At 41.9% G+C, this 21,154-nt stretch overlaps 1 protein-coding gene across 1 annotated transcript in view; it reads right to left on the minus strand.

Moving 5' to 3' along the window:
• Window positions 1-21,154, minus strand: part of ACAP3 (ArfGAP with coiled-coil, ankyrin repeat and PH domains 3) — a 308,172-nt gene that overhangs the window by 84,959 nt on the left and 202,059 nt on the right. The window contains exons 6-10 of the mRNA XM_073602935.1: window positions 15,199-15,382; window positions 12,835-12,879; window positions 8,178-8,273; window positions 7,425-7,499; window positions 3,288-3,299 (exon numbers count right to left, since the gene is read on the minus strand). Coding sequence (XP_073459036.1) covers window positions 3,288-3,299; window positions 7,425-7,499; window positions 8,178-8,273; window positions 12,835-12,879; window positions 15,199-15,382 — 412 coding nt within the window. The remainder of the gene's footprint in view (window positions 1-3,287; window positions 3,300-7,424; window positions 7,500-8,177; window positions 8,274-12,834; window positions 12,880-15,198; window positions 15,383-21,154) is intronic.

Consider the following 21,154-nt stretch of genomic DNA (forward strand, 5'->3'; position numbering starts at 1 on the left):
ATCTGTCATTTCAGAGGGAGGGGGGCACCTTAAATAAGCAGACCTTGTTACTGAGGTGCAAGGCCCACTTTAAGGTTAAGTTCACCTTTTTTTTTTTCTAAATTCCAGCTACACTATGTACCAATATACCATTAATGTACCTCTTTTGAAGAGAAAAAAAAAAACTTTAGATTGTAAGCTCCTTGAGGGCAGGGACTGATGTGAATATACAAATATATATATATATATATATATATATATATATATATATATATATATATATATATATATATATATATATATATATATAATGTGTGTAAAGAGCTGCATAAATTGACAGCGCCATATAAGTACAATAATAAATAAATAAAAGAAACCGTTTTTCTCTGTGTTTTAGGACGGGCAATAACTCAGCCTCCTGTACGAAACTTCTCCATTACATGTACTGAATGTGGTATTTAGGACAGAAAAACCAGTGCAAGAAAGTAGTTCACCAGCTGACCTCATTAACACACACCCTGCACCTGCCCTCCTCCTCCAGGTGATTGCTCCCACCCAGCCACCCTGCAGTTACTGCTTTTTAAGGATGAGCTCAGGCGTGTTCGCACAGCCCATGTGCAGAACCCGCCAGAAAGTCGCACTGCGCTGCTCTAATCACAGGCGGTGAGACATTTCCCGGTCTCTGCAGCCACGCATCGGGACAATGTCTCACTGCCTGTGATTAGTGCAGCGCAGTGCCGACTTCCTGGAGGGCTCTGCACATGGGCTGTGCAAACACGCCTGAGCTCATCCTTATTGCTTTTCCAAAGCAGGCAATGTCAGCTCTGTTCTCACTGAATACACAGACAGGCTCTTCCTCTGTTTGTATGTTAATATCTTCTTCAATAGGTCGTTCATTTAGCGGAATGTGCAGAAGTGATAACAGCTTATGTGAAGCAAAGCTATAGTACTGAAAATAGGAGAAGTATGTCCGCGATAGTCTGTAAATTTTACCATACAATCTAATTGTACAATCTCCTTTAGGTCTGCCATCAACCATGTAATACAAAGGCCTGCCTGATTGGATACAGAGTGGATATAAAGTGATCAGATAGCTAGGTGTCTCCTCCTATTATATAGTTTTGGTAAATCTATACAAGATTGTATAGTGTATACCCACCTTTACTCACCTAAAATGATTAATTGTTAACAGCACCCCAAACGCAAAGACACATCTTGCCATGTGAAAAAATGAGCGTCAAATGCAGTAACCATGTCCCATGAGCTACTTTGCCACGTGTAGTGTGGGCTATTGAAATTATTGGGCTGCCCTATGCATGTTGTGGGAAAAACAAGCCAAAAAACATGCCCTACCACTAGGCTAGATACGAATGGGACTACAAACCCCCACAAAATTAGATCTATGGAAGTGTAAACGGCTGTGGTGCCTAAACATAAAAATATATAGGGAAGGTGCATCCAAAACACAACACGGTAAGACAAGCCACAAAGGTTTAAGCACCTACTAAGGCTACCATTGGTCTTTAATAATCATTGGGACATATAGCCATAAAATGCCAGTGACAAAACAGGAATGCAGCCCGACTGTGAAATTGGTGTGATTACACAAAAACAATGAGGCTCCATTCACATCTGTGAAAAATGTCTGCTTTGCTGTGAGTTTTGGAAACGCGCATCGCACTTGCGTTGCCATTATATGTTAATGACAAATGCACTGCAAGCACACCTAATAGAATGGTAAAAGCTGAGCCACACTCGGCTCTAGAAAAAGTTCTGGAGCATCTTTGGGGCATTTGTCATGTGTATATGCCTTATGTGTGATGAGTGGAAACGCTGTAGAGTGCCCCAAAAAAAAGCCCATGCAGGAACGTGAGTTTCCACTATGCAGAGATGTGAAAGGAGCCAGACAGCTGAGTGTCTCCGTCCATTCCCTCCTATGTACTTGAATAAAGATGGCCATACACTATGCAATCTGATTGTACAATCTCTGTTTAATTTCCTCTAGACTGATCAAAACTATGGAACAGGAGGGCCTACCTGAACAATCCATTCAATTTCTAAAAAAAAAAAAAATCAGACAGGTACTTGCACTACATATCTGATGGTAGATCTAAGGGAGATTAGACTTTACATAAAGTAGGTGGAACTAAAACAAGAGGTGGTATAGTAACAAGGGAGGCGTGGTCCAGAGTGGTAAGCCACACCTATTCTGTGATGCACTAAGGCAGTGCATGATGGGAGATGATCTACAGGAGGTGTTGGAATCAAAAAGCTTTTTTAAGTGAGAGGTAAACTAATTGGGATGGCTTGAGTAGAAAAGACATTAGAAAAGGCTTCCATTTATTATGAAAAGTGAAATTCTGCCTGAAGAAGTGATCTTATGGGGCGTACACACGGTCGGAACTTTTCGTCTACAAAAGTCCGACGGACGCCGACGGACCAAATCCGGCGGACAATCGGATCGTGTGTGGGCTTCCCCAGACTTTCAGCTGACTTTTTCAGTCACAAATCTGACGGACTTTAGATTTGGAATTTGCTTCAAATCTTTACGTCGTAACTCCGCCGGACCCAGAAATCCGCTCGTCTGTATGCTAGTCCGACGGACAAAAACCCAAGCTAGGTCAGCTATTGGCTACTGGTTATCAACTTCCTTATTTTAGTCCAGTCGTACGTCATCACGTATGAATCCGTCTGACTTTTGTGTGATCGTATGTAGGCAAGTCTGTTCGTTAGAAAGTCCGCCGCAAGTCCGTCGAAAGTTTGTCGGACGGGCTGTCGGACTTTTGTAGCCGAAAAGTCCGACCGTGTGTACGCCCCATTAGCCTTCAACATCCAATAAAGACCCCACAACAAAATTCTGTTCTAAATTTGCTAGCTCTTACAGGCAGGGCCCTCCTAACCCTCTTGTCTTGAATCATATTATAACTGCATTGCATCTTTATTTATTTTGCAAAGCCCTGCGCAAACTGTTGGTACTTTACAGTATAAATCCTTTATAATAATAATAGTGTTACTGATTACTTACATGCTGAATTATAAGCGGCCTCTGCTCAAGTTGCAGAAAAACCTCACCACTGATACCACTGAGAGACACAAGAGGCCAGAGGATGATGCTATCCACTGATGCTCATTCAAAATCAATGAATAATAAAATAATCAGATTCTTCACAGAGAATAGGAGATTCAATCTGACAGGTTCCTTATGGGTACATTTTTCCCTTTTGCTACAGTTTTTGATTTCTACATTTTTTTGTAAGCAGGAATATTTTTGGGTGGTATAGGTTTTTAATAGGAAATAAAACACTCACCTGTAGGAGGGTCTGGACATCGTAGATTGATCAGGAAGGTTGTTGAAAGAAAGAGTAAAAAAAAAAATGAATATGTGTTACTCATAAATGGAAACAAGCAGATTTTTAAAGTGCTGAAGATTTCAACTAAGAGAGCAGCCACCAGTACAATTGACACTTCTCACTGAATAAAAGTACCATCCCATGTGCGGATTTAAAAACAAAATAACCAAACTTAAACTTTCAATGTTTGAAACAGGTATACCCAAGCTGGCAGATCTATGCAAAAAGCTCCTATTAAGGCACCAATAAAAAGCATACATTATGCAATACAATCGTCCATATGCCTTACATGTTCTGCTGGCTCTGACTGCCTACATACTGTACGTTAACAGGCATGTATCTCATACTTCATAGTGGAACTCCTTCCAAAGCCTCTTTTAGCTTTGAACGGTGATGGGAAGTAAGGGTTTCAGTCCTCTGTATTTCTACCATTGAGAGTGTCCCCATTTGGGGTAATTTCTTCCTTCCTGTCCACATAAAACCCAGGGCACTGATGTGAGCTATACCCCTGTTAGGAGTGACTTCTCCACATTTCTGAAGCATTTACTGGTGCTGCTGGATTTGACACCATCTACTAATGGATTATCTACAAACATTTTAGATAGGGAAAGCAGAAATAAACCTTACAACAAGCATGCCCTAATGGTCATCAGGCAGAAAGTAAGAAAAATTGACGATCAAACCTTTCCCCACTATATCCTTTGGCTATCGTTGAGTACAAAAGGTGAGCCGCCTCCCTACTATATGGACAAGCTTCAGTCGTGGATCAATAATCCAGTAATCACCCCCCCCCCCCCCTTCAGTAAGAATGAACATAAGTTATTGATTAATTTTCCTCTTAGACTGTACTATTCCTCACAGATGTCAATACATGTCCATGCCATTAAAGTCAGACAGTACAGCAGAGTATAGCAGGGGTTATTGTTTTGCAAGGAACGATGCCAAGATAAGGAGACATATAATATAGTGAGAATGGGAGTAATCTTGAATACAATGAAACTAGGCACAATGAAAAGACCATTTCAGGAGCACTGGCTTTTACATGCTGCTATTATCTATAGTGTGAAAATTGGATGAGCTCCTCCAAGCAGGACACATAATTACACCAACAGCATTAAAAGACTAAAACAGTAACAAAAACAGAACACCGTCATAATCACCTTCAGTTCTCAAACGAATTATGTTTAAGAGATACTAATTTGAAGTTGCAGCTGCAATGTATCATAATCAGAAATATTAATTTAGGGGCCCATTCACACAAGCCCAGACACTAAACCCTCAGCAGTTTACTGTCTCGGCGGCTGTACATTCCCGACTGCACAGCCATGCAGCAGTCGTCGGTGTGATGTTCGTTTCATCGCATCACACAGATCCATTTTTTTTAACTTTATGAGAAGTGTACAAAGTGACACTTCATTTATTTCGACCTGTTAGAAATGCATAGAGCGCCGCTCTTAAGCACTGGTGATCCACACTAAAATGGCTGCCGGGGTCTCTAGTACACATCCAAAAGTTCATGTCACTGCACAAACATGTTGTAAATTATAGTGCAGCTCTGAAACACAGAGAAACACCCAGTTCTGGTGTAAGCATGACATATAGAAAACTATTGTTTTCTGTAGGTCACAGCAGTTACCTGCATTTATTTATGAGGAAAAATGCAGGTAACTCTACATACTGTGAACAAGCCTCCAGGCTGCATTCACACCTGAGCGTTTTCAGCTCGTAAAACGCCAGAAAACAACACCCAACAAGCAAAATCTAATTCATTTCAATGGCACCTTTTCACATCTGAACGCCACCTGAAGCAAAAGGCCTGAAGCTCCAAAAAGTACATGAATACAATGCTTCTTTTTAAGCAGATTACAGGCGTTTTTCTGCTTTTTACATTGGCGAACTTTTGACCTGTACAAAATCGTGGCAAAATTGCGGTATTACCGCGCAACTTTCTGCCTGAAAAAGAAATGCTCAGGTGTGAATGCAGCCTAAAGGGAATGTATAGTACAAGTATATCCAAATAGAGATGTGAGTTCAAGTGCTGGTACCCAATGAAGGGTATTAATAAAGCTAAAGCAAAAAAAAAAATGTTTTAGACAATTGTGTGCTTCCAACCTTATGGTAATAGTTTGGGAAAGGCCTTTTTCTGTTCCAGCATTACTGTGCCCCTGTGCACAAAGTCAGCTCACCAAAGACATGGTTTGATGAGTTTGGTGTGGAGGAATTCAAAATTGGCTGAAAAGAGCCCTGACCACAACCCTTCTGAACACCTTTGTGATGAATCCCAATGCTGACTATGAAACAGATGATCTTTTCCAAAAACAGTAGCTGACCGCAGAAATGTTCTTTTGGCCAAATGAACACAACACTTCCCAGAAACTCTTGAAAAACAATTGGAAATCCTTCCAAGAAGAGTGGAGGCTGCTAGCCACAGAGGGTTGTCAAGTACATGTGAAGGCTCATGGTTTTGGAATAGGATGTCCAACAAGCTGATTGGTGTCATTGTCAGGTGTCCAGAGACCTTTGGCCATATACAGTGCCTTGAAAAAGTAATCATACCCCTTGAAATTTTTCACATTTTGTCATGTTACAACCAAAAACATAAATGTATTTTACTGGGATTTTATGTGATAGACCAACATAAAGTGGCACATATTTGTCAAGTGGATGGAAAATGATAAATGGTTTTCATTTTTAAAAAAAATAAATATGTGAAAAGTGTGGCGTGCATTTGCATTTAGCCCCCCTGAGTATCTTTGGGGATGTCTCTACCAGCTTTGCACATCTAGAGAGTGACATTTTTGCCCATTCTTCTTTGTAAAAAAGCCTAAAGCTCTATCAGATTGGATGGAGAGCGTCTGTGAACAGCAATTTTTAAGTCTTGCCACAGATTCTTAATTGGATTTAGGTCTGCACTTTGACTGGGCCATTCTGACATATGAAGATGCTTTGATCTAAACCATTACATTGTAACTCTGGCTGTATGTTTAGGGTCATTGTCCTGCTGGAAGGACAAGTCTTTTGCAGACTCTAACAGGTTTTCTTCTAAGATTGCCCTGTATTTAGCTACATCCATCTTCCCATCAACTCTGACCAGCTTCCCTATCTCAGCTGAAGAAAAGCATCCCCACAACATGATGCTGCCACCGGCATGTTTCACGGTGGGGATGGTCTGTTCAGCGCGATGTGCAGTGTTAGTTTTCCGCCACACATAGCGTTTTGCTTTTAGGCAAAAAAGTTATATTTTGGTCTCATCTGACCAGAGCACCTTCTTCCACATGTTTGCTGTGTCCCCCACATGGCTTCTCACTAACTGCAAACGGGACTTCTTATGGCTTTCTTTCAACAATGGCTTTCTTCATGCTACTCTTCTATAAAATGCCAGATTTTCTCCCACCTGAGCTGTGGATCTTTGCAGCTCCTCCAGAGTTAGCATGGCTTTTTTGGCTTCTTCTCGGATTAATGCTCTCCTTGCCCGGTCTGTCAGTTTAGGTGGATGGTCATGTCTTGGAAGGTTTGCAGTTGTGCCATACTCTTTCCATTTTCATATGATGGATTGAAAAGTGCTCCCTGAGATGTTCAAAGCTAAGATATTTTTTTTATAACCTAACTCTGCTTTAAACTTCTCCACAACTTTATCCCTGACCTGTCGGATGTGTTCCTTGGCCTTCATGATGCTGTTTGTTTACTAAGGTTCTCTAACAAACCTCTGAGGACTCTATTTACTAATTAGGTGACTTCTGAAGGTAATTGGTTCCACTAGATTTTAGTTAGGGGTATCAGAGTAAAGGGTAAAGGCTGAATACAAATGCACGCCACACTTTTCAGATATTTGTAAAACATTTTGAAAACCATTTATCATTTTCCTTCCACTTCACAATTATGTGCCACTTTGTGTTGGTCTATCACATAAAACACATTTACGTTTTTGGTTGTAACATGACAAAATATGGAAAATTTCAAGGGGTATAAATACTTTTTCAAGGCACTGTAGTGTATACCGATTTTCAGTAAGCTTCTACAATGTGTACAGAAGTTCAAGGCTTTGCCAGATTTACTGATTTCTAAGGCATGCAAGCTGTAGAATACCAAACTCACCCTTTGCTGTATTGTTGCATGCTTGTGTTCCATTTCTCGCTTCTCTACAGCCGAGTCGATGACTAATTGGTCCAGCTATAACAGAAAGAAGAAATCATTATTATCTCATATATTTGAGATTTATGAAGAATATACTGAAAAAGCCCATCACTAGGAATATAATGTACAGTACCCAATGAATTGTTTTAATTATCAGTATTCCTAAAGCATATGTAATGTTTTACATATGCTTTTACATAGACAAAACATTCTATGCAGGACTCATTGCGTGCTAAGATATAAATAGCTCTAAGTGCTAATTCCTAAATTCAGAAGCCCACAGCAAACAATCAAAATTAATTTGTATTGTTTTTTTTTTTTTCAGCACAGGGAATTATAATGGGTTTCTATAGGATACTCCAGCTCAAACTTTTTATACTGGATAGAGTGGGAAAGGATTATATTGCTCTCTATGATCCTTTTGAACACATTTGGGAAGAGGAGGGATGTGATGATGCCTGCATGTCGGTATTTGCCTAGGCAAGTTTTGGGGGATTCAGAGAGGGAAATTGCACTATAAACAGCTGTATGTCCAGGCATTATGGTGCTCATTTATACGCACAGATTACATTTTATACTCTGATTGGTAACCCTAGATTATTATTTTTTCTTTATCTTTTTAAATTAAATCTAAAAAACAAAGGGCACAGAATGCATGATGCTGAAAAAGATCAGCTACAATATGGCATAGTCCACATACAAAGACACGCATACCTCTGAAGCCAGCTTCTTCATGTATGGATTCAGTTCATTTAATAAAGTGTAGCCTTGTTGAAAGAAGGTGTACTGGGCATGCATGAATGATAGCATCTGTGGACAGTAAAGAAGAATAAAGGATTCAATCTTTTGTACTACCTGCAATATTCACAAATATACAATCAATTATTCAACATAACAATAATTTCAATAAAAGTCCAAATGAAGTCTTCCACGTTTTTCCTTTTTATAGCGATGTACTTCTACACGTTTTTGTTAGGAAATGCCTTAAAATTGCATAGCACTTGAGAAAATGTGGTTTCCTGCCTCACTGCAGTGCTCTGTTCTGGCATAGCCGAGTAACAATCACAACACTCAGACAGACTTGACCAGGTCTGTTATGTTACTAGATGCAGTAGGTCTAAGGCTGGCTATAAGAGAGTCTTTTTTTTTTCATTCAATCAGAATTGAATGATTCCCCCATCCACATAGTCCATGAGGATGGGGGAACCCCTCCCGCTGTCCTATTGTATTTTGACAGTGTGGAGTCTTCCCTACCATCAGTATACACTGATCAGAACGGGTCTGCTATAGCCGGTGGGGCTGATCAAGAGAAACATTTTCAAGAGGCTGGTTGCACACAATTTGATTGATAGATCCCATGTTGCCCCACTGCTGGTGTCAGTGGAAGGAATAGTGTGTCATTGTTGGTGTCAAGAGGAGCAATATTGCCTCATATCAGTGGGAGGAACTGTGACTCAAGGGCAAGCAAAGGGCCACATTCGGCCCGCAGGCCACAGTTTGGAGAACTGCTTTAAATGATCAAATCTATGATTGATCAATTGTTGATAGTTACTGTCTGGACCAGGTTATGACTAAGCACCGTGCCTGGTGTGAAACGCGTCAGCAGCTGTACAGTTAGTCTGTACCCATTTGTGATGCTTTGATATCCATTTTTATACAATAAAGGTGATTTTTTTTTTGAGTGCAGCTATCCAGCTATTAATTTTTCCTATCACTCCTGTTGCAAACAGAACCTGCACCCTGCTTGATTGTGGAGACAGCTGAATCTAGGAGAGGTAATTACCTGTGAGCGGTGAACTTCCTATGTCTGGACCGGGTTGCCAGGATCATAAAATTGTCTGAAGAAGATTAAACATTCTTGGGCAGGTACCAAAATTCCTATATAGGTATTTCTCCTGTGTATTTAGTTGTTTGTGTGGAGTACAGGTTTACCAAATCACCAAATAATGCCCCTAAAAAATCAACTTGCAAATGCATAGCTCCCAACTGCCCCTGATTTTGAAGGACTGTCCCTGATTTGGTACAAAGGTCCTCTTGCCCCTCTTTCCTCCTCATTTGTCCCACATTTTGGCCTGACCTATATAGTTGTATATAAAATGCACTTTTATTTTTCAAAAAGTGTTTCCCAGTGCTAAACCTTTCATCCAATGTCTACATTTAAAAATCCAATTTGCTGCATTTGTAAATTCAAAAGCCAGTATAAAGGAAAGGTAGTGGTAAAAAAAAAAAGGGGGGCGTGGCAGGGGTGTGTGTCCTATGCCTACATACTTTTGCTAATAGGTGTCCCTCGTTCCATCTCAAAAAGTTGTGAGCTATGCAAATGGACCCATTACTAGTTCGCTATAGTGCTGCAGTGATTGAACACTAGGATCGGCATGCCTCCATTCTATACACGCTTAAAAACACCTTTAGCAGTTCACTTTCAGGGTACTAATCACACAGTTATAGCACAGCTTTACCATCAACAAACACTGCAAGAGTTTGCATGGACCGCCATATATTTGGAGCTTCATAAATGGCTGAATTCGGATGTGAAAAACCCTTTAGTTGAAGTGCAAGATCAGTGATGTGCAAAAAGAAAATGTTTTCAACTTTATAAATCTGTTTCTAAATATGGGCACGCTTAAAGGAGTTGTAAAGGCAGAAGGTTTTTTATCTTAAGGCATTCTATGCCTTAAAGTGATTGTAAGGGTTCATTTTTTTTTTTTTTAAATAACAAACATATCATACTCCACTGTGCAGCTCGTTTTAGCCCCCGCTCGCATCACTGGATTTAATTGACAACAGCGGGAGCCAATGGCAGCGTTGCTATCAATCTATCAAATCAAGAGCCGAGAACCCTGGGCAGAGAGACAGCACGTCCCCGTCAGGTTAAGTTCTAGGGCTCAGGTAAGTAAAATGGGGGGCTGGGGGGCCGGTCACTGCCAGGTGTTTTTTCACCTTCATGCATAGGATGCATGAAGGTGAAAAAATATGAAGGTTTACAACCCCTTTAAGATAAAAAAACCTTCTGTGTGTAGCAGCCTCCCCAGCACCCCCCTTATTACTTAACTGAGCCCCATCTCTCTCCAGCGATGTTCATGAATGTCTAAGCCGTCCGGGACACTCCTTCTGATTGGCTGAGACACAGCAGCGGCCCCATTGGCTCCCGCGGCTGTCAATCAAAGTCAGCCAATCAGGTGAGAGATGGGACGGGGCCAGGTCGAGGCTCCGTGTCTGAATGGACACACGGAGCTGTGACTCGGCTCCAGTGCCCCCATAGGAAGCTGCTGACTGTGGGGGCACTCAATAAGAGGGAAGGGCCAGGAGCAGCAAAGAGGGACCCAAGAAGAGGAGGATCCAACTGCAAAGAAGAGGTAAGTATAACATGTTTGTTATTTATTTCTTTTTTTTAAACAAGCCTTTACAATCACTTTAAACCTTTAAACCATGGTAGCATGGTATGCACTACTAGAAAAGGTAGGAGAGTTCTTATAAAACACAGGACCTGTAAAATAAAACGAGTTTGAGGGGAAGAGGGTACAAAAATTAAAGTAGAAGTTCACCCCAAAATCTACTGGCATTATATCCACAATCTAAGACTAACCTATCTGGCCCTGTAAAGAAGAAATCGCTATAAATACCTTTTTTTTTTTAAACCGCTTTGGTCCGGTCCCACGCTGGGCTGTCAGCAGCAGTTTCTTTGTGGAGGCGGTTGCAGAGGAGGCAGCCGACAACGGAAGTCCCATAGTAACTTTATGGGTGACGTCACTTCCCAGCTGTTGCCGGCTGTCTATTCTGCAGAGCTTCCTCTGCTGGAGACCGGACTGGTGCAGCTTCAGAAAAGATATTTATAGCTATTTCTTCTTTTCAGGGCTAGATAGGTCCTACCTAGATTGTTGATGCCAGTAGACTTAGAGATTTTAGTATTAGGGTGAACTTTCACTTTAAGGCCAAAGGGGGGTTTCCTTTAAATAATGTCTTTGTATGATGGGAGCGGGTCTAGCAAGTACATAACATTATCACTCCCTCTGTGGTCTCTCTCTATGTATTTTAATTTGTTTTGCCTGTTTGCATGCTTTGTTTGCCTTAATACCAGAAAAGGCCAACAAATAAAAAGAGAATCTAACAAAATGAAAAACAGAGGTGATGGACCATAGAACTATCTGAATTATTAACATTCTACCTAGAGGCATGCGGCAGAAGCATAGTAAGGTTAACAAGTCAGCACAAGGACACAATGCAAGAAGCTAAAAATAAATCCAACCTCCATAAAAAGGGAAATGGCCTGCGGGAATAAACCAGAATCTTCGACACACACAGACATTGGGTATATAGAAAATATGGACAGAGATAAGCTATTAGAAGTCTCTGATTACAGGGATGAAGGAAAGGGTCTTTAGAACATGGACTGTGCTACATTTTATCATCAGGACAGTAATGGAATGCATGGAACTAATGAAGCACAAGGACAAACCATCTTTTAAGAATGCTTAGCAGTACAAAAAAAGGACATTATACTATGCCAAGATACTGGCCATATGACGGTTATACAGACTCTGTTATATTGTCCATTAAGGGCAAGGTAACAGCATGTCTGTAAAGATGTAGCATTTCTCCAATCACTAGGCCCATGCACTATCACGTAACCAGAGGAGTGTCTGACAGCAGCTGACACCTTGGATTTTGGTGACAGCTAAAGCAAAGGTAGGAGCTGCAAGGGAAGGCTGGTAAGGTCTACAGGCTTCAAGAGAACCTAGCAGGCGAACCAACCATTATGCCCATATATAATTGCAATTCCTGTTTTGTGTGGTGTATACATATCTGGTACAGAGCTGTCCTAAAGCCACTAAATAATAGGATCAGGCACACTTGAAGTTTGCATTTTATACTGGTCTTCTTAATGGGACCTTTCTTATAAAAAAACACCACAAGCTATCAGAGCTGGGCCATCCACAAGGCAACCTAGGCATGAGCCTAGGGCCCCATGGATCTCTAGGGGGGCCCAGCTACAAGCTTCATGCTCCTGCAATAAACCAGTGCAGTTGGGCAAAGCTGTGCACCTGCCTGTCACTTCATAAAGGAGTATGCAGCTGTAGTAAACTGGTGTCTAATGCCTGCCAGCCCCTTCCACCAGCTAATGTCTGTCTGTATTGCATAGAGTGGCACAGAGAATCCAAAATAAAGAATGTGATCGATGTGGAAAGGTTATATTTAAAACTACATTTGCATGTTGAAAGAAGGGGAGAAAGGAACCAGGGAAGGCAAAATATAAGCAGAACAAACATCAGTGTTGATCCATCTCTGCAGGCAAGTCTGCTTCCTGCAATGATCACCAGACTGATGGCTGTGTTGCATAAAGGAAAATGAAATCAATTACATCAATACTCACAGCATCCAGAATTTCAAACTTCTTTTTGGCTTGTAAGACATTGATCTAGATAAAAGAAGCAGACAAGATTTCATATTGCAGTTACCAGCAGGTTAAATCAATGAATGGTTTCGCATAGAAAACCACAACAGCACATACTACTATCACAGTAGGTGTGCTTCATATTGCAGTTATGCCACCAGTTCTACTAAACTGATAGGTTAGATACTAATTAGGCTCACACAATGGCTGCATATGTGGCATGTGCCACAAACATGTGTTTGATGCACGAGCACCAGGGACAAAAAGGGCTGCCATACAGCGAGGGAAAAAAGTATTTGATCCCCTGCTGATTTTGTAAGTTTGCCCACTGACAAAGAAATGATCAGTCTATAATTTTAATGGTAGGTTTATTTTAACAGTGAGAGACAGAATAACAACAAAAATATCCAGAAAAATGCATTTCAAATAGATTTGCATTTTAACAAGTGAAATAAGTATTTGATCCCCTATCAGCAATGTTTCTGTCTCCCAGATGTCTTCTATACAGGTAACGAGCTGAGATTAGGAGCACTCTCAAAGGGAGTGCTCCTAATCTCAGCTTGTTACCTGTATAAAAGACACCTGCCCTGTCCACAGAAGCAATCAATCAGATGCCAATCTCTGGTTTTTGTGATAGGATCAGATGCACTGTGCAGGTCAGGTGTCGTATAAAAAAGGTACTGATGCCAGAGCAAGGTACTTATTTTATGTTTGCACATTGGTCCACGGTATCTGTTGTTGCCTTACACCATACAGTTATTCTAGCATTAAAAGTGGAACTAATTTCTGTCTCCTCTCACACTCCTTAGGCTCTCACATAGCCTATGGCAAACTTCAATTAGTATCCAACAGTTCATAGTATGATTTAGCAATGATCCTACACCAATTACTGCTACAATATCTATACTGGCTATATTCCTGCTCTAGTAATGCCTGGAACTTGCTGTGTTCTGTCTATGTTCATTTGCCTGCTGAGATAACTAATAAAACTGATATTTGGAAAAAAAAAAAAGTGGAACTAAACACACTGATTTATTGGTTTAATAGTTTCCTCATCAAATGTCTGGTGTCATAGCTATCCACATGTGCAGCACCCTGGCAACTTCGGAACAAACAGAGGGAAAGATGACATGATTAAGGTCTACTTGCTTGATAACAACTGATTAAAGGAGACCCTTTTAAGAACAATCTTCCCATTTAATATCTACCTGTACCTGTACAGGTCTCCATTGTGTTTAAAGCGGAGTTCCACCCAAAAATTTAACTTCCGCTGATCGGATTCCTCCCTCCCTCCAGTGTCACATTTTGCACCTTTCAGGGGGGAGGGGGGAGCATATACCTGTATACTCCAGGTATTTGCTCCCACTTCCGGGCATAGATCACTGCAGGCTCCACTGTGATCTACGCCATGTCCAGGCTCCTCCTACGCCCCCCGCTGTCTTCTCGGAGACACACAGGTCCCAGAAGACAGCAGGGATCAGTGGGGACACGTAGCGTGACTCGCGCATGAGCAGTAGGGAACTAGGCTGTGAAGCCGCAAGGCTCCACTTCCTGATACCCTTACTGATGATGGCAGCGCCTCCACCTGAGAGCCGAGGGACAGATCTGCTTTGGGTGAGGACATCGCGTGTGCCCTGGACAGGTAAGTGTCCATATTTTAAAAGACAGCAGCTGCAGTATTTGTAGCTGCTGACTTTTAAAATAAAAATTTTGGCGGAACTGCGCTTTAAATCTAAAAGTGCTGCTGTGCACCGCCATCTTGGATGTGATGTCAGCAACCAAAAATTGTCACTTAAGTGTTTGGAGGTGAAGGGGGGGAGATTAGCTGAGCCAGAAGAGGAGAGAGCTAAGATGTGGCAGGAGGGAGGGGAAACTTTGGCTGTAATCGGGAATACACACTTACTGGAGCAGTCTAATTCCCTAGCAAAATGTAAAGGATCACTAAAAGTGAATAGAAATGTGAACGGAAGGAAAATACTATTATAATTTAACATACTTGATTTTTCTGTTATTTTACTTAGACGACAGGATCTCTTTAAATTAACCCTAAAGAGAGTATTATGTAAGGAGCAGAGTTTACCATTTTGATTGCACAAATGGAATGTTCTGTCAGCTAAATTTAATACCAATTTAATTCACAGGAACTTATACTTCATTGAGTGCAGTGTATAGCATACAGGTAAACAGGGAAGGACAAGGTTGGGGAGTGAGACATGTGCCCACCAAACACTGTGACAGAACTTGGATGTGTTTGCCCCCCCAGGCCAAAGGTTCCCAGTCCTCAACTGCAGGTACATTTGTAAAGGTTCTTAAAACTAATGAACAGAAATGAACAGCACTCACTTGTAGTACATAGTCTAGGGCGAGGTGCCGGAAGCACTTCCTTGTAATTGTCAGGGTACCCGTAGCTTCTTCCACTTCATGCGGTTTATGGCGAGGGGCCTGAGCATTTTTCACTAGTGCAATGTCCAGATCTTCCCGGACTTTGTCAAACTGTTTCTTTGACTCCTTGAATTTCCTCACATCTCTGAAATGAATGCACAAAGTACAGATGAGCACATGTGAAACAGCCAGGGCACAAAACGATCATTAGGTAACTTTTTGACTGGTTTATGGGGCAATGTCACCATCTTCATCCTGATATCAAGAACAATGATTACTGAGAATCACAGCAGCCGAATAAGAGATCAGCCTTTGCTAGACAAAACAAGTATTGTGGTCTTCTTTTTTTTCTTTTTTTTTTTTTAAGGTTCAAGGTTTTTGGGTTGTCATCGCTAATCTTCTGAAAAATACTAGTTACCAGTCATGTTAATACCCTGGTCATTAAGTGCTTTTAGGGCCAGCCATTGAAGGGTTGGAGTCTTCTAAAGAATGACAGGCAGGGAGACTTACGTTTGCCCTCTGTAGTCCCGGGACCTACTGACTTTTGTTATGTGACTAGCCCAGTGGACTGAAGTAGTACACATGGGCTTCTGTAGGAAGGAATGCTTAGCTAGATCACACAGATTTTGGGAACCTCTGGTAGGCATAAGCACTTCTGATGGTTGTAAGTAAAAGTTCCTGTCCTCTAGGTTACTCATAAAAACCCTGGTCCTCACCCAAGTATTACATTGGGTGTTAAATCCAGACCTGGATTATGGCTGACCTAAAGCCCAGGCTAAATATACAAGCAAAGAATTCTAACTTCACTTGCTGCATACTTGTTACAGGTAACTAATTTGAAGACTGAAGATACTGAAATTAAAAACAGCATCTTCAGAAGGAGGCCGGTCCATAGCCTAGTATTCCTCCCATGATAGATTTGCAAACAGAGAAATGCAACGTTCAATGACGATGTGCAAAGTGTGGTTACTGAAAGCAACCAATGAGGAATTCAGTAAGTCAGATCAGTTGAAGAGAAATATGTAAGCTTTTAAAAGTAAAGGCTCCAGGGCCATAAGCATGATCCTGGCTTCAGTACCTGGAAAGTCACTGACCTAGATCAAGAACACAGGACAGCAGGTCAGTTGTCTAACTTCACTGGCTATGTGCTTGTTCTAAATCAGTGAAACACTAGGTAGTGAAACCAGGTTGGCAGCCCCAGAGTCTGTACCTCTGAAGAAAAGTTATCAATGGCAGCTCACTTCCTGCGATCCTCACAAGTTCACCTTAAAAAGACCCCATCAGTCTTTAATAATTCCTAATGGCATTGCCCTATAAAAGAAGAGCTCCTATACTCACTCTCCTATCTGTGGCCTGTGTCTCCTATGTTCTCGCCATTCCAACTCTACAGGCTCAGTAGGACTCCTGAGTAATCAACAATTTGGGGGCCTATGTACCCCGCACCAACTTGTGGCTCTGGCCTCTGACCCCCTACATCACTGCTGCATCCTGTACTGACATAGTGGTCAGAAGATTGAAACACACTGCAGCAAGGGACATAGGGCACTTGATCCTTCCAGAAGTGTTTAATGCTGAAGAATAATATGGCGGCTGCAGCACTGGAACAGGGCAAAGGTGGGAGACGCAAGCTGCATGAGAGAGAGGTGAGCATAATACCTTGCTTAAGTCCTGGGTTCAGATCTACGCAGCTTCCCAACGGCCACATTTCCTCGGGCACAGCTGAAAACTGAAGTAAAAGGTCCCTGCACCTCTTTAGAAAAAATGGCTGCAGGGAAACCGCATAGTGCAGTGTGGTTCCCAGTGTGTGGGGGTGCCATTGGGATTAATAGTAGTAGCCCCACTCATCTTCTAAACTGCATTGCATTTTTTCTGCAGGTGCAAGATGGCATGCGATTACACTCCTCTCCGCATCCCGCACTAGTGTGAACTTAGACTAATGCAGGAGAGTGCTATTAGATTTTTTTTTGAGACTGACAAGGGTCTCCTTTAGGGATGATTTCTGATTTGGTCACCACAGGTGCCACTCTTTGTACACAACCATTGCACTATACATTTCCTTATTATATAGGCCAGATATTTCTAGTGTTATAAAAAGCTAGTCTTTCAAATATTTTTCCTTTTTAGGCTTAGTGTTCCTTTACCTATGGTTCGTGGCCGGATGCGCGTGAGAGGACGCTCTGGGGAGAGCTCCGGGTCCTTGACTGGCTAGTCCAAACTGTAATTGTTAGTGAATGCTTAAAACTGTATATCGGTATGTATTGAAACGCTATGACTAATGATTACGGTGTCAGATTTTCCCATTTATAACATGATCAGAAGGAAATGGTGCAGAATGAGCACCGGTGCAGAAGTCTGATCTGAGAGTCGCTCAGGACAGGAAGGAGGAAAAGTAAATATGGAGGATGTCGACATCCTTTACGTGCCCCTCCCCCAAGCACACAGGGCTTCTGCTTCTGACAGATTCTCACTTAATTACCCGTTACTATGGAAACTGTCTCCCTCGGCCTGCCAGCGAAGCTGCTACTCTTGTGGCCTACATACATCGATCGCACTGCTGAACCCAGGCAGAGTCTACCTCTGTTCAACTCAATAAAGCCTCATAACTTCCAGTGACGCCTGAATTACGCAGCACTGCCTAGCAGGATAGCTTTTCCAAATACACCTGTTATTTGTATTTCACTCTCACCATGCACCGTACATAGACACTGACGTGTTCCTTCTGACCACATTTCATTTTCATCACACATGGTTGCTACAAGCAACACAGACAAGTCTTCGTATTACAATAAGTGATGTTTTTAAATCTGCAGCTGTAGTGAATGATATCACAGCCGGAGCAGCGCCCCCCTTTCCGGGAATACGAAATATCGTACATGTACCCGCCCCAGTACAAGTGCAGTGGGCGGTCCTGAAGCGGTTAAAATAGCTGATAGTCTGACATGAAGGTCCTTGTTTAGGCACTTCCTTTTTTTAGAGTGACAACGCTTTGCCCTAGTCTCTAAACTGTTATTCTGCATTCTCAGCCTATCACATGGGCTTCTGATGGAGGCTAGAAGTGGCTGTGTTGAGGCCCAATGCTCAAAGCAGAAGTCTGGGTGTGATCTTTATTTGGATTGTTACATTGGTCAAGCTGGCATCAATGAACGTACGTACTGTATATCTCACAGGAGAAGGTGAACATCACTGTACTAGTCGTATTAAGATCCTCTGATTTGCTAAAGGAGGTTTTTATCTTTGCACCAGGCATTGTTTAAAGTGGAACTAAACAAAACTAATAAAACTCTGCAGCTCTTTATTGCAAAAGAGATATGCTATGTCTCTTTTGCAATAACACTTACCAGCTTGCTCGCAGTCTTCTACTGAATGAACGCTGAGCTGCGCATGAGCAGCTCCGCATGCATTCCCAACACACTCTGGCTGTACAAGATTGATGGACTCCTGTGTGTTGGATGACGTAATTCCCCGACCAGTCAAACAAGAGTATGTAGGCCCCAAGACTAGCAGCTTCGCTGGCACCCAGACGTAATCGGGGAGAAGATGGCAGTGGCCCGTGAGAAATTTAACTGCTGCATCGGCATAAGGAACTAAACATTTAAGTTTAGTTCTGCTTTAAGGTGTGCACTCCAGAACTGCAAGTACTTTAATAACTTAAGGATTGGAAGGATTTGCCCATTTCCTGACCAGGCCATTTTTTGCGATACGGCACTGCGTCACTTTAACTGACCATTGCGTGGTCGTGCGGCGTTGTACCCAAACAAAATTTATGTCCTTTTTTTCCCACAAATGGAGCTATCATTTGGTGGTATTTGACCACCACTGCGGTTTATTCAGACCCCCTTAAATTTTTCACTCTTTGTTATATTGCAGCCATTTGCTAAAAACATTTAAGTTCATTTTTTTTTTCCTCATGAATGTACACACAGTACCCCATATTTACAGAAAAACACAGAATTGTTGACATTTTTGCAGATTTATTAAAAAAGAAAAACTGAAATATCACATGGTCCTAAGTATTCAGACCCTTTGCTCAGTATTTAGTAGAAGCACCCTTTTGATCTAATACAGCCATGAGTCTTTTTGGGAAAGATGCAACAAATTTTTCACACCTGGATTTGGGGATCCTCTGCTATTCCTTCTTGCAGATCCTCTCCAGTTCTGTCAGGTTGGATGGTAAACGTTGGTGGACAGCCATTTTTAGGTCTCTCCAGAGATGCTCAATTGGGTTTAAGTCAGGGCTCTGACTGGGCCATTCAAGAACAGTCACGGAGTTGTTGTGAAGCTACTCCTTCATTATTTTAGCTGTGTGCTTAGGGTCATTGTCTTGTTGGTTTTCGTCCAGGATATCCCTGTACTTGGCCGCATTCATCTTTCCCTTGATTACAACCAGTTGTCCTGTCCCTGCAGCTGAAAAACACCCCCACAGCATGATGCTGCCACCACCATGCTTCATTGTTGGGACTGTACTGGACAGGTGATGAGCAGTGCCTGGTTTTCTCCACACTTACTGCTTAGAATTAAGGCCAAAAGGTTCTTTCTTGGTCTCATCAGACCAAAGAATCTTATTTCTCACCATCTTGGAGTCCTTCGGGTGTTTTTTAGCAAACTCCATGTGGGCTTTCATGTGTCTAGCACTGAGGAGAGGCTTCTGTCAGGCCACACTGCCATAAAGCCCCGACTGGTGGAGGGCTGCAGTGATGGTTGACTTTCTATAACTTTCTCCCATCTCCCGACTGCATCTCTGGAGCTCAGCCACAGTGATCTTTGGGTTCTTCTTTACCTCTCTTACCAAGGCTCTTCTCCCCCGATAGCTCAGTTTGGCCGGACGGCCAGCTCTAGGAAGGGTCCTGGTCATCCCAAACATCTTCCATTTAAGGATTATTAGAGGCCACTGTGCTCTTAGGAACCTTAAGTGCAGCAGAATTTTTTTTTGTAACCTTGGCCAGATCTGTGCCTTGCCACAATTCTGTTTCTCTGAGCTCTTCAGGCAGTTCCTTTGACCTCATGATTCTCATTTGCTCTTACATGCACTGTGAGATGTAAGGTCTTATATAGACAGGTGTGTGGCTTTCCTAATCAAGTCCAATCAAACACAGCTGGACTCAAATGAAGGTGTAGAACCATCTCAAGGATGATCAGAAGAAATGGACAGCACCAGAGTTAAATATATGAGTGTCACAGCAAAGGGTCTGAATACTTAGGACCATGTGATATTTCAGTTTTTCTTTTTTAATAAATCTACAAAAATGTCAACAATTCTGTGTTTTTCTGTCAATATGGGGTGCTGTGTGTACATTAATGAGGAAAAAAATGAACCTAAATGATTTTAGCAAATGGCTGCAATATAACAAACAGTGAAATATGTAAGGGGGTCTAAATACTTTCCGTCCCCACTGTATATACACACACATATACACACACACACACACAGTCTTTGCTATAATAAATACCCCCCCCCCCCCCCAAAAAAAAAATTCAATATGTATTCTTCTACATATTTTTGGTAAAGAAAAAAAATCGCAATCTTCCAGGCCCTATGCAGGGGAAGGCTGCCTTATTGTATAGCAGCAACAGGGGGTCTCTTGCTCAGCATTGTCTCCATTCACAGAAGGCCTTGTATTTTGTCAACAAATACAAGGCCCTCTCTGATTGCACGTGGTGGAGATCGCAATGTCTCCACCTCTTCCATTTAGTGAAAAACTTGTATTTATTGAAAAAAAACAAGGCCTTCTTGTGAACGGCGACAGTGCCAAATGTGCGACTCCCTGGGGTCTGTAAACAGGACCCAGAAGACTGCAGAGATCTACTTCAGTGATTGTCAGCTTCCCCGGCGGTCCCTCAGGTATGAGATATACACTGGTCCAAGCTGGACCAATGTAATGATGCAATAAGGATCATATCTACAGATCAGCTTTAAAGT

This window comes from Aquarana catesbeiana, linkage group LG10 (assembly GCF_042186555.1).
Source record: "Aquarana catesbeiana isolate 2022-GZ linkage group LG10, ASM4218655v1, whole genome shotgun sequence".
Lineage (NCBI taxonomy): Eukaryota > Metazoa > Chordata > Amphibia > Anura > Ranidae > Aquarana > Aquarana catesbeiana.